The sequence below is a fragment of the Anabrus simplex genome, chromosome 1 (genome assembly GCF_040414725.1).
Source record: "Anabrus simplex isolate iqAnaSimp1 chromosome 1, ASM4041472v1, whole genome shotgun sequence".
Classification (NCBI taxonomy): domain Eukaryota; kingdom Metazoa; phylum Arthropoda; class Insecta; order Orthoptera; family Tettigoniidae; genus Anabrus; species Anabrus simplex.
The window spans coordinates 1,123,728,657-1,123,742,400 of record NC_090265.1 but is presented as its reverse complement, the minus strand read 5'-3'; the positions used below and the strand labels follow the sequence as shown (position 1 = coordinate 1,123,742,400).

The window sequence follows — 13,744 nt, the reverse complement described above, 5'->3', positions numbered from 1 at the left end:
TCAGAGCACTGAACGAAATACAGGTATAGAAATTGTGGAAATGAAAAGGATCCCAAGTGTTCTTGATAATTGACTGAAACGGCAGGTAAGAACTCCTATGAAAAGATGCAGGTCTGTAAAGACTTCACTCAAGCAAAAAGAAACACAATCAAAAAGATAAATGTAAAAATTTAGAGGTAAGGAAACGTGTTCAAAATAATTTATGAAGCAGAAATACTATGTTTAAAGAAGGGGATGAAAAAAAATGCAAAATAAGTACTATTGAAAACAACTTATAGGGGCTATTGTTGAAGGTTTCAAGGTTTCTGGAGCAACAAGAGATAGTTATTTTTAAGGGCCGGCAGTTTGATCCATTTTCCAAGGTAGTTAAATTCTGTTCATAGTTGGCAAAATGAAGAAGTGCTGTAGTTTCATACAGCTAAAACTGAGTAGGACAACATTGTTATAGCCATTATGATTTAAAAATAAACAATTATCTCACTAATCTAAAACAAATTTTACAAACAAAATGGAGAAACAAGCAAATAAATGTCAATTATTTATATTTATAAGTACAAACATGCACAAAAACAGTTTTATTATTTATGCAACCAAAAAATGAAATAATTACTAGTGTTCAATATAGTGATTGCATGAAGGACACACTCGCTGTCTTTTACTAATATCACAAAAATGTTTACGCTTCTCAGGGTTTGATCCAATCTGCTCAAATGCAACAGTATTTTTATGAAAATAAATATTGAATCCAACCAAATTAAAAAATAAAATTTGATTTAAGTATTCAATCCAAAGCTTCTTCATATCTAGAAAATATAAATGAATGATTTATCACGATTTTATTCATTTTTGCTAATCAACACAAAAATCCAAAATCTACTATTACGACAGTATTTAAATTGTCTTTGCCCATAAAACAGACAAACAGAATATATTAGATGTAAGTTAATTTAATCCCTGGCATATACTTTTTTAATTTTATGGACGGTAATCTTCATACATCCTCGATGGGATGTACAGTATAATGCAAAAAGAGGCAGATTGTAAATATTCTGAATTATTACTAATAATATTGAAATTGGAATTTTTTAACAATCTAGAAACAAGGATATAAACTAATTACTACAGAAAAAGTCACCAGAAGGGAACAATTCCAGATAGTTTTCAATAATATTTCAAGCAAGAAACCCTTGTGAATTCTAGTAGAAGAATGGAAGACAAATAGCTGAGGCAGCATCATATCAGACACAAATTATAGTGTACTAGCAGAAGACTAACTCATGAAAAGAGTTATAATACAGCCCCCTCCCCACTTCTTCAAAACGAAAAGGTCCCTACAATAGAAGAAATCATAACAAATACTGATATACAATTTAATCAGTACCGGTATATATAGAATTCACTATCCCGGAGCATCATGTAACAAATATACAACATATATGGAACTAAGATGTTCAAGCTCTCCTTGATTCCTCATTGAAAACTCTTGCGTATGAAACAGGAGGGAGAATAATACAAGGGATATTTAGTAAAATGATAAGGGGTCAGAGATAGTCCATTTTAACATGCTATTTACTTGCTTGTAAGGATTTGATTCATATAGTTAAGCCAATGAATGTATTATATTCTGCATATGGTTTCCTCATAAATATAGAGATATCAAAAAAAATTATTCAATTACTGTATCCTAAACAAATTGCTTGGCTACTTTCTATGCTAACACTTTTGAGAATTCTCTTGCTACTTGATCTCTACTAAAGGTTCATTATCCTCACCATTAATGGTGATTTTATAATCAGACCAGCCTAAGTCTGCAGTAGGAAGGAACCCAAGAGAGCATTATGAACTGCCTGTACTTCATACCTTTACTCTATCAAATGTGTATTTAATTAAGCAATATCCTAAAGAAGTAAAGTGATAGTAGACCCTAATGATAACCTCATTACTTTTATGTTATTAGGAAACTTCATTCTGACCTGAGAATGACAACTATGGGTGAAAAGTTTAGGATACTGGTATACAATACATACAGAAAATCTGTTATGCCATGATAGATATTGGGGTTGATACTAAACAAGAGAAATATAATTTTATATAGAACAGGCAAGGAGCAATAAATATGGTACTTTTCCCTTTTACCACAGAAGTAAGTATAATTTTTATTTTAGAGTATACATGTATACTCCTAGAAGTGAGACATTCTTTGCGATAAAAAATACAATATCCAAACTAAATGTTTAATGCTTGATAAAGATTTTGAATTAATATGTTTAAATTGCTTCCACAACGTAAAAGGGGCACAAAATATCTTCAAAACTAATCAGAAAAATCTAAGAGAAATTATTGCTTAAAATGAAACTGCTTTTTAACTGTCTTAGAAATACAAAAGATATTTCTAAATTATCAAATATGTGCATATTGAAAACAATGCAGATAAAATGAGTTAGTATATCTGGAACTGATAACAATTGTTTTACTCCTTTACATTTCTTTGATCATTACACTTCTCAATTTTTGCAATGCAATGGCATGTTTGTTTCTTAGTATTCAAATTATAATTAGGTACTCATCTTCTTATAATCACTGTACCGTTAGTTCCGATAAACTGACAATGAATGTATTCCAAAATGCTCATATACTGGTATCTCCTATCTCCCATCAAGAAACATATGTCCAATAATTATTTTTTTATTTTTTTTAAGTTTTTTTTAGTCTTCTCTTGAAATCATACCCACAAATGTTCTGAACCAAGCAATAATTTATCAGTGAGTTATCATTTTGTAGCCAGTGGCATCATTGACACTTCATAATATGGAATATCAATATCTACTGGAAGAATACAGAATTAAATGTAAAATGTTAGTGCACAATTAGCATTGCTCATGTTACCTTCTACAATCTAAATCTGAACTTGTGCAGTGCAGATATTGGAGATAAGTACTTACTGAGCATGGCATGATGAAATTACGGCAAAGCAAGAGATTGTGAAAAGTGTTAGAATCTAAACAACACAAACTTTGTCCCACGAAACAAATCCACCAAGAAATTAGTGCAATTACCTAATACTGTAGTCTATAAATTACTTTCTTCCTTTGAAGACACCATATGATGAAAATATGTGCACAAATTGTACCTAACAGTAAAAAAAGTCTTTAGTCCAGCTAGGATGGAAAATTAAGTACAAAATAAAAGTGGTCCTTCATAATAATTTTACCTAACATAATGTGGAAGTTGCAATGCTTGTAATTTATGTATAGTCATTAATGTATCAAAAATAATTCATTATTATAATGGATTTTGTTTTTCATAGATTTCAAGTCAGGTGTGCAAAAGATTTTACCTTCAAAATGAAGCTAAAAAATTACTCTTCATTTAACTCCTGATAATCAATAAAATCATACTGAAAAGGGGATTTATTTTGAACATTCTCTGATGACTAGAGCCCAGATTATATGTAATATAAAAATGAGAAATATGTACATAAATACAGTATGTAGCTAAAATTAACAAAATATGTAGTTAAACATGTAATAAATAAAATATACGTAACTTAATATCTACGCTTTATTTGGTGTATCCTTGTACACATAAAAGGTAACAGAACTGAGAAAAGTTAAAAGTGCAGATATTATTCAACCCCTAATTTTCATCTGGAGAACAATAACTAAATATTTTTCCAAATTTTCTGCAGTCATCCAATGCCTTATGTCTGTTAGGATGTTCTTATATATATAAAAAGACCTTTCAACTTCACAAGAAGTCAACAGCGTGTATTTCAAATTGCCCGGCAAAGAAATATTCAATTGTAGATTTGCTCAAGCAAGGAAGGTCCTTATCAAGAAAGATGAAATTTGATCTCATTAAACACAAATATGCTTATTAGAAAAATGTTTCTGAAGACTTTTGTATGGAGTGTAGCCCTTTATGTAAGTGAAGCATGGGCAATAAAAGGTGCTTTTGACATATGACATTAAACTGAGGACTGGCAAAGGGATCACAAAAGAAGAGTCACTAAATCTGAGAGGAGAACAATGTGACAAAGTTTGTGCAAGGGAAAATTGATAAACACAGCTCGAGACATCCAGCATCAACACAGCTAAGTGATGTGATTCTTTGACAGAATACCTAACTTTAAATTATTAAATTATTTTTAGATGTTAGAAACGTAAAGGTTTTCTGACCTGTTTTCAAGTGTTTAATTAAAAAACTTAAATCAATGTAAAATTAGCAACAAAAAAGTATTGTTTTTCTTTCAAATGCACTATATCCTTTAAAATATGTAATATTTATCAAAATATTTATTATGCATCAAAATATGTAAAAATATGTAACTTTAAACTCCTGGAATAATAGTCCTTTCCTTGTGATTCGCCAACATTTTTACTTTTCTTGTAGCTGCATATATGGGAACAGAATATGTAATTACAGTACATATAATCCAGGCTCTACTGATGACTATCCAAAAAGACAGCAAAACTAATGAGATTTTTTTATGTGGATAACCTAATACAGAACTGTAAGTTTCTGCAACTCTAGTTATGTTAGCAAGTAGAAAAGTAGCATTTCCTAATCTTATAATACACTGAAATTCTTTAACATTTTCCCAAGATAACAATATAATATTATTATTTAATACCAAAAGAAATATAAGAGTGTTAATAGATTGTTTTATACTTGTTTCAGCAAGATCAAGTTACATGAAGGTAAGGAGACAGAAACAATGCATTGGCAAACATCTTCATGTTAAGTATTAATTATTTCTACCACTTTAATCCACTAAACTATGTAGCCTATATATGGAAAATTAAAAGATGAACAAACAATATCTTCAATGAACAACATTACAAGATCTGATAGTTAAAGCTAACAACTGCCTCGCCTTGAGCACAGTTCAATGGCAGTCAATTATTTAACTTGTTTCTCCTACTTTGTCTCTACTTCAGATGTTCACATTTTTCTTTGTAGAGGGAATATAGATGGAATAATGGAATTTTACAAGATATTATAATGATTGTAAAACTTAATCAGCTTAATATGATAGATTTAACTCTGGTCAAAATAATGACAATATATTTTAACCTATGGTTATTATTTACATTTGAGAGATACAAAAAATATATGGACTATAAACTTCAACATTTTTAAAGAATTCAAACACTTAGCTGATCTAAAATAAATAAAAAGATAATTTTAAGTGAAATACTATAAAACTACCGAATAAAGGATGCAACCTGCTATATTTTGGTTCCTTGAAACAATCATGAGTACGGTAACATGCTTAGTCTCAATACCAAAAAAATGAGGAAAAACAAAAATATCCTACTTTTCGAGCCATATCTATTGAGTGTATTAACTCTTCGTACTTTCAGCACAATGTGATGTAAGTGTTCTTAAGGCACTTTTCTTGTACATCTGATATATCCTCCTGGATTCCAGATTACTAAAACAATTCCACCCGTCATTCATAGATTTTTCCATCGCAATTACTGCCAGGCCCTTGTACTGAAACTTATTATTTATATCAAATTAGAGAAACAGTAAAGTTTACTGTTCTAACTGTCAGTTCCATTGTAACTAGTCATCTGCTTTCATCACAGTATAGATTTGTTAGCACTCAAGATCTGTGTTCATTTCCAAAATGATATTTATCATAATGAATAAAATCAAAGAAATGTAGACAATAATTTTAGCAACATAAATAATATTTCAGTCTTAAAAAAGAAAATTACTGACCTGCACATAAAACTCTTATTATACACTACTCTGAAATGTATATGATAATATTAATTATTTCATGAGATGAAATGAACACCAAAATTTATTATACTTTTTCTGAAAGATAAACCCAAAATTCAGAATCAAGCAGTATTTCTTTCTATCTGTAATTCATCATCAGCACCATACTGCAGTCCAAGAGCCTGGAATACCAGAGGAAATAGAAATAGATCCTGTCAACTAGAATGCAGCTCGTCCAAGTTGCTCTTAAAATATTCTCTCACTATTCCATCCCTCACTTCTGGTCCAGTATACAATGATAGCTAAATCTCAAAATCTGCAAAATTCAGATGAGCTATGTTGACAGGTTAAAGAAAAGTAAAATGTACTGATGATCTGCAACAAGCACCAATGTAAGAGATTCTTTAGAACTTTATAAGACTGGTGAGTGCAGCAAGTCGAGCATGGCAACTAAAGTGCAAACTACTGCCATTTCTCACCTCATAAAATACTCACCATTCACTTGGTGGTTATTGAAGTTCTGACTCTGGCTCTGTGGTTTGTTCAGATCGAGATAGAGTTCGCCACCCATGTTCATCCTTGCTACACCAGTTGAGTTTAATGTTTTTGTCACATCTGTACTGGTGAGGGTGTTTGGTGTCTCGGGAGAGTCCAACGGCCGGCTGCCAACAAAGGAGCTCTCTAGCCAGCATAGGCGACCACTTCCTCGTGGACTTGATGATCTAGGGCTAGAGTTGCTGGTCCTTCTCTCGCCTCCCCACGGTGAAAGTGAGTCACGATCCCATCCATCTGCCGTAGGAGCTAACGCTTCTCCTGAGCCATCTCGCACTCCAGACACATAATGCACTATTGCTGAAGTCACTTCCTTTATAGATGTTCGGACTTCTGACAAGTTTGGAACCTGAGGTGGCTAAATATATAGAAAAATCATAGTATTACTCTTATCTTCAAGGAAGAACACAAAAAGTTAAGAAAGCTAAATTAATTTCATATGAACTCATTAATTTAATTTTTCATACATATTTTGTGAAGTAATTAATAATTCATGAAACATGTAAGAAGAATTATGTTAATAAATTTGACCAGTTGGCTTCCTTAACTGAAATAGTGGCAATAATGACTAAACATGGCCTTTCTTTTCCTAGGAACATAAAAAGAAACAATTTTCAGTAAATGGAAAATAATCAACCTAAATAAATATGTTCATTGTTTGGATTGAGAATCACAAACCAAGGTAAATGCAATCACTCAAATAAATTACAACTGATTAATTTAGCTTATGGTGGCAATTGTGAGTAAACATGGGTTTCTTTCTAGGAACATAAAAAGAAACACTTTCCCTTAAAGGGAACATAACACAAGTCAATATGATTTTTGTAACTCGGTTCTCCCTATGTATGATGTTCCTTTTGTCCTAAAACAAAAGAAAATCAATAGTATAATGGTCCTGATGCTTTTGCGGTCATGGCATTGATTTTTATTCTTTTACGCGTTTTTCATATCTTTTACCCAACGTTTGCTCTGGATAACCAATAAGGATTCTCTGTCTGGCTCCATGGCTAAATGGTTAGCGTGCTGGCCTTTGGTCACAGAGTTCAATTTTCGGCAGGGGCAGGAATTTTAACCATCATTGGTTAATTTTCCTGGCATGGGGGCTGCGTGTATGTGTTGTCTTCATCATCATTTCATCCTCATCACGCCGTGCAGGTCGCCTACGGGAGTCAAATCAAAAGACCTGCACCTGGTGAGCCGAACCCGTCCTGGGATCTCCCGCCACTAAAAGCTATACGCCATTTCATTTTAAGGATTCTCTGCTGCCTGGAAGCCTGAGAACCATAGGGTAGAACCATCGTAGAGCAAAAAAGAAATATTTATAACCTTAAAGTAAAAAACTGGACAACAATCTAAGAGTATGAAAGAAGACAACACTTGGGGATTTCTCCACAAAAATCCACTGGAACACAAAAGAAAGTCAAAGCAATGTATATCTGCTTACTTTGAAAGCCATAGCGAAATTTAACATCTTCCAGATGATTTTCAGGGGCTGTACCTTAATTGAGGTCATGGCCGCTTCCTTCCCACTGCTAGCCCTTTCTTATTTCATCGTTGCCATAAGACCTATGTAAGTCGGTATGATGTAAAACTAATAGTAAAAGATGTTTTCTCTTACTATTTTGTTCCTTTTTTTGTAATTATACTTAATTTTTATGTATATGCAAATACTTAAAGTGCATATATGTCAAATGTTACTAAAAGCGGTCAAATCTGTTGCTTTAAACACTTGTGCAATTAAAGAGTTAAAAACAAACTAGAATTGTGTATTGTAATAAAAAAATGACTAGTATGACCATATCTGAAACTGCTAATATCCCCTAGTTAGAATACGTTAGTAGTTGTCAATACGTAGTTTGCCTATCCATTTATGTAAACATCGTTGTTTCATGGAAATCATACAAAAAATTACAAGTAACAGGCATTTTTTCAAAAAATAACGTTATAAAATTTCTTTTTCACTCCGTAATACAGTAATTATACCATGCTACCTCCTAGGCTGGAGAGAACTTTTATTTGCTGTCTGGAGCAAACCTTGGGTTAAAAACTGAGGAGGAATAAATAAAAGCATAAAAGGTCAATGCCCTGACTGCAAAAGCAAATCAGGACCATTATACCATTGATTTTCCTTCATTTAGGACAACCAAGAGAACCAAGTTACAAACAAAAAGCAGAAGTTTGTTGCACAGTGTAATCAATCTAAATAAATCATTTATGATTACTGTTTTGGTTGAGAATTACAAACCAAAATAAATTCACTCACTCAAATTGTTAAGAACCCCCCATGGTGCTACAGCGCTTATGGGCTTTGGTCTACCAAGCAACCGCTGCTCAGCTCAAAGGCCTGCTGATTACGAGGTGACACATAATTAGCACAACAAATCCTCTTAGCCATTATTCTTGGCTTTGCTGGAGTTAAGGTAATAATTAATATTGAATCAGCCACAATAAAATAAAGTAAAATTATACAAATTCATTAAAATGCATATATAAAAAAAGAACATACCAGTATTTCTAGTTCAATTAATGGATTTGATTAAACTGATTATAAACATTACATTGTGAACCTTTATAAAGACCACAGCAGTAGTGACTTTAAAAAGTTCAGTGACATTTAATGGTGATTATTTGTAACACAACGTCCAGTTAACTGAATGAATCGCCTAAAAATAATTTCATACTGAATTTAACAGCCACAGAATAGTTCTACCTATATGCCTTTCCATTTGAGAGTATATTTATAAATGTGAAAAAGTAAATGTTCTGAATTAAAATTGTTTCTCTGACACACAAATTATATACGGTCACACTAGTTGCCGAAATGAAACAGAGACTTTTGCTGATTTCTATAATGGGTTGTTGTTTGGAATATGCAAGCATTCAAAAAAGTAAACTGTGACATATCTGCCTAAATACAGTCACTTTCTTGGTTCGAGCAAGTGCCTCAGCAGTCTTGATGATGGATGCCCTCAGCTGATTGGCAGCAGAACCATTCTTCAGCAGCATCTTGGACTCGCTATTGCTTGCAAACTGGCATCCCAGGAGTGTTTTTACTGTATTTTTCATTTTCTCATCAGGCTGTCCACTGCAGAATTGATGCCCAGTATGCCTGACCTGCATTTGGCACATCTTTACTCATCCATGATGAATTTCACGACACCATCTGAACACTGTACAGTACGATACATATTCATTCCCACACATATTTCATACAATGGTAAATGATGGCTCCGCTAACAGTGTCTGTCACCATAAACTGAATAAATGATGCTGGGCAATTCTGGGCAACTTCATGGCACAGCTGTATTTGTCACTATGCTTCCACACTTATGAACAGCACACTAACACTTTCCAACAATACCAGATTTCTTCCGGACATATGTAAACCATCTGCTGGCACATCTGTAATGTTGCCTTTTGTTGGATAAAGATGCTGCTACTGAAGTCTCAGTTTCATTTTATATAATGTATTTATAATTACAAACAATACTTTATGAAATCACAGAATTCCTGAATATACATTTTAGAGAGTACTTTGCGATTGCATTTAATGTACTAATAATATGCTATTTTTATATAGAGATTATTTCAGGAGGAATAATAGTAAATATGTCACAAGGCAGTAGTAAAAGGATGCTGTATAAAGAAGTGTCCAATTTGCAATTTGTGTGAAGTTACATTTGTTTGCATGGTATGCATAAGAACAACCTTACAAAAGTTATCAAGGACTCGACTTATTGATGTACAAACCTATGTCCTTTGGACCAATATTCAATTTTGAGAAAAAGTAAACACAAGAGACGAACTGGCCACTCGTATTATGCTTAGTTTTGCTCTCGTAAAAGTACATCAAGACGACGTCTCACAAGCTACACACACTATTTCCAACAGAGCTGAAAAGTGCATTGAAATTGATCAAGAAATTTTTCAAATGTAGGTTTGTGCATCAGTAAATTCATCGATGAGTCTTCTGTGTTTAAATTTTGCACACTGTGTATGGTTTCTGCATCAATAAGTCATATGGGTTAAACTGTTGCACCATTTTTTAGGGTTTTTGCATCAATAAATAAATCAGTAAGTCAGTAGTGTGTCTTTAATATGGTTTGCAAGGTTGTTTTTATTCTTACCATACAGACAACTGTAATTCCACATACAATGCACATTGGACACATGTTTAGGCTATATGACTGTTGTACCTTGTCTTCTGAAATATTTCCTATTCCACCTAAAACACCTATTTTTACAATAGGACAATGTAACTAGAAATACAGTAGAACCCTACTCTTAGCTTTAGTTAAAATACAGATAGATTATAGGAAGAGGTATTAGGGATTTAAATAATTTATCAAGGGAGATGTTCGATAAATATCCAGCTTGTTTGAAATCATTTAAGAAAAGACTAGGTAAACAACTGATAGCAAATTTGCCACCTGAGCGACAGCCCTAAATGCAGAGCAGTGGTGTATGAAATGAAACGAAATGATGGATGATATTGGGGAGAGTTGACAAGCCCATGTGAAAACACCAGTACTGTATATGAAGACGTGTAGTTTGTCCTTGTCCTTCTTGTTTGTCCTTTTTCCTCTTTGCATTGCTGCCTCTGTGGATCAGTGGTACAGAGTAAGCCTCAGGATCCCAAGATAGCAGGTTCAAACCCAGCAGAGGTAGTCAGATTTTTGAAGGGCAGAAAAAAGTTCATTCAACACTCCATGTCATACAATGTCAATATGTAAAAGATCTCTGGTGAGACATTTGGTGTTTACCCAACAAAATTAATAAAAACTCAGCCATAGACACCTTAGAGAGAGATTTGGTTTGCTCTGCCATCTAGTAGGTCTAGAATAAAACTGAATGTCAAAATTGAGGAGCAGACAGCCAGATGGTGACAAATTATTATTTCTGCACGTGGCAGCTGAGGTATTATTATTATTATTATTATTATTATTATTATTATTATTATTATTATTATTATTATTATTATTATTATTCCCTCTTTCATTTTGATCTGTCATTGTATTTATCCTTGTATATGTTGTAGGCTATGGTATGCATACATGATCCTAGCTTTTTGTATTTGATTTTGTTCATCACCTGCCTTGTTCACCTCCGTAATGTAACGCTTAACAGTATTAAGTGCCATCCTCAGAGGCCCTAGTTTGATTCCTGGTACTTCTAGAAATTTAAAATTGGCAGGAGGGCTGCTTTGTGGATAAAAAGGTACATAAAGCTCACCTCCATTTGGCGATGTGCTAGAAAAGAGCCGCACCACCTCGGGATAAGGACACAAGTTTGTTTGTTCCCTTTCCATTACTTAAAATTACTGGACTTGTTACCCAAAATTTTGGTTATAATGTATTCTGGAAGTTAATAGAGGTTAGCAATAACTGACACCTAGTAGTTGCCTCAGTACAGCGTGCCTCAACCGAGCCACTGAGATGGGATAAAGATGAATATGAGACTTCCTCAAAGGTGGCTGGAGGCAGTTTGTATATCTTCAATGGAATTTTCCAGTGCATTTTGAAATGAACAATATATTGTTACGTAACAGCCGTGTCATAGTCCCCTTCGGTATTTCCTGGAAGGGGCTAGTGAGTCAACTGGGAGCCCACAGCCCGAGAGCATGGCCGGCCTCTCTCTGTACTGTTCTCTTTGTCTGGTTTCCACCTGTACCTTGCGGAACATGAAACGGGAATGTTTTGTCTTTAGCAAAGTCCTGAATTTTCTAGTACTCCATCGTCAAGATATAAATACAAGGCCACCATAAACAAGGAGCGGTTGTAGTGTTGAGCGTTAGGTGCGTGTTCTAACAGTCAGTGTTGGAGTTCAGTAGTCAGAATATCTGAGCAGAGTACAGTGTGTTTACTGCCTTGGAGTACTGTATTTATCCTTTATGCCGTATGGTACGCATACATGATCCTAACTTTTTGTATTTGATTTTGTTCATCACCTGTCTTGTTTACCCCTGTAATGTAACACTTAACAGTATTAACTGACATCCTCAGAGGCCCTGGTTTGATTCCTGGTACTGCTAGGCAACCTAATAACACTAATCAGAGAGAGAAAATTGAAGGAATCAGACACTTCGAAAAATGAAGATATCGGCCAAAGAAAGGCAAGGGCCATGAAGAGCATGCAAATGAAAGACTCCCTAGCCCTTGAATGCTCTCATAGTGTCAGGGTCAGAAAAGAACAATAGTTGACCAAGGGAGGTTGAATAGGATAGATGAAAGTGAGGAGCCTGGCACAAGAAAGTGGAAGCAATGAGACACACATACACACACAATTAGTTTGACAATTACTACATTAAACATTACAATTAAGCCTAAAAACTGTTTACAACCACATTCTCCATTTTTTTATTTTTGTGTTTGGTTATAGATGTTAATAATGTTAAACAGGATAACACATATTCTAACCTTCATTAGTTGAATTAGGGGTTACTTTCTTTTATTCTCTTTTACAGCATTTTTTTTTTTACCATACAAAAAATGTTGTTGTCCTATCCAGTGTGATAAGATCTTTCTGAGTTCATTACTCTTGGAGATTAACTTCACATTGTTATGACCTGATATATGGTATCAATCATTACCATGTATTATTTTTATTATGCCTAGTTTTATTTAATATCATCACTCCTATGTAGAAGTTATTTATAACATTTACCAGGTGTATGCATAAGTCTTTTCTGGTTTCACTAAGAGATGGCGCCAGCGAATAGTACGCAGCGCATGAATTTGACACATACATCAGTTTGTTTGGCTGACATTAACCGACCAACACACACAAGTTGAATCCGCCAAACACTAGCGTCTGTGTTGTATCGTTCATTGATCATGTCAATATTTGTGCCTGAAAAGGAACATTTGTGGCACGCATTGCTTTTCTTATTTAATCAAAAGATAAAGGTTGTGGAAAGTCATTGTTTGCCGGTAGAAACATATGGTGAACACGTTCCTTCGATTAGAACATGTGAGACATGGTTTCGACAATTTGAATGTGGTGATTTCAATGTGAAAGACAGTGCGCACTCTGGTAGACCACAAAAGTGTGAAGACAAGCAATTGCAGGCAAAACCGTTAATGCACAACGCTATCGCCAACAAATGTTTAATTTCATTGTTCGAAAGATGACCAGAATGTGCCAGAAGACGTGGCAAAGTGATTTTTTTACACGACAATGCGCCGTCTCACACAGCAAAATCAGTTAAAGACACCTTGAAATCGCGAGGATGGGGCATCCTTCCGCATCCGCCGTACTTCCCCGACCTGGCACCATCTGATTGTCACATCTTCGCATCAGTGAGGCATGTGCTCGCAGAGCAGCACTTCAGCAATTTCGAGGAAGTTGGAAAATGGCTCAATGAATGGTTTGCTGCAAAATACAAGCAGTTTTTCTGGCATGGTATTCATAACTTACCTGAAAGATGGGCGAAGTGTGTAGAAGCTGATGGCCAATATTT

At 34.1% G+C, this 13,744-nt stretch overlaps 1 protein-coding gene across 1 annotated transcript in view; it reads right to left on the bottom strand.

Moving 5' to 3' along the window:
* Positions 1-13,744, bottom strand: part of LOC136858087 (uncharacterized) — an 880,688-nt gene that overhangs the window by 64,338 nt on the left and 802,606 nt on the right. Inside the window, exon 6 of the mRNA XM_067137359.2 lies at positions 6,225-6,643. Within this exon, the coding sequence (XP_066993460.2) occupies positions 6,225-6,643 (419 nt within the window). The remainder of the gene's footprint in view (positions 1-6,224; positions 6,644-13,744) is intronic.